The 573-nt window shown below is 73.5% G+C and overlaps 1 protein-coding gene across 1 annotated transcript in view; it reads right to left on the reverse strand.

The window, feature by feature from the left end:
* Positions 1-567, reverse strand: part of SREBF1 (sterol regulatory element binding transcription factor 1) — a 22953-nt gene extending 22386 nt beyond the window's left edge. The window contains exon 1 of the mRNA XM_014936163.1: positions 438-567. Coding sequence (XP_014791649.1) covers positions 438-543 — 106 coding nt within the window. The 5' untranslated portion in view covers positions 544-567. The remainder of the gene's footprint in view (positions 1-437) is intronic.
* Positions 568-573: the final 6 nt, after the last annotated feature.

The following is a 573-nucleotide window of genomic DNA, read 5'->3' on the forward strand; positions in this document are numbered from 1 at the left end:
GAGCAGCTCCCTGTGTCCCCCCCACCACCACCTCCTACACGCCGGGCCCGGTACCGAGCCCGGTGTCTCTCCGGCTGTGCCCCGGTGCACCGGCCGCGCACCGAGCCCGGTTGTGCACCGAGTCCCGTTTACACGCTGATTTCTCTCCCGCCGGCCGTACACCGAGCCCCGGTTGTGCGCTGAGCCCGCGTCCCGGTTCCCCGACCGTGCACCGAGCCTGATCTCCTCACCCCGGCCATGCACCGAGCCCGGTTTTGGCCACGCACCGAGCCCCGGTATCGCAGCGAGTCCCGGTATCGCACCGAGCCCCGGTATCGCACCGAACCCAGCTCCCCCGGCCACGCACGGAGCCCCGGTTCTACTCCCCAGCCCGGTCACCGGCCGTGCACCGAGCCCCCGGTTCTGCCCCGCTCGCCCCTGCCCGGCTCGGGACGCACCGTCGATGTCGCTGAGAAGGGCCGTGTCGATGTCGTTGGCCCCGGAGAGGCCGAGGGACGGTGCCAGCCCCTCCAGGGCCGCGTCGTCGAAGGCGAGGGAGCTCATCCCGGCGGCGGCGGCGGCGGCTCCTCCCGG

The sequence above is a fragment of the Calidris pugnax genome, unplaced genomic scaffold, assembly GCF_001431845.1.
Source record: "Calidris pugnax isolate Ruff unplaced genomic scaffold, ASM143184v1 scaffold17, whole genome shotgun sequence".
Taxonomy (NCBI): Eukaryota; Metazoa; Chordata; class Aves; order Charadriiformes; family Scolopacidae; genus Calidris; species Calidris pugnax.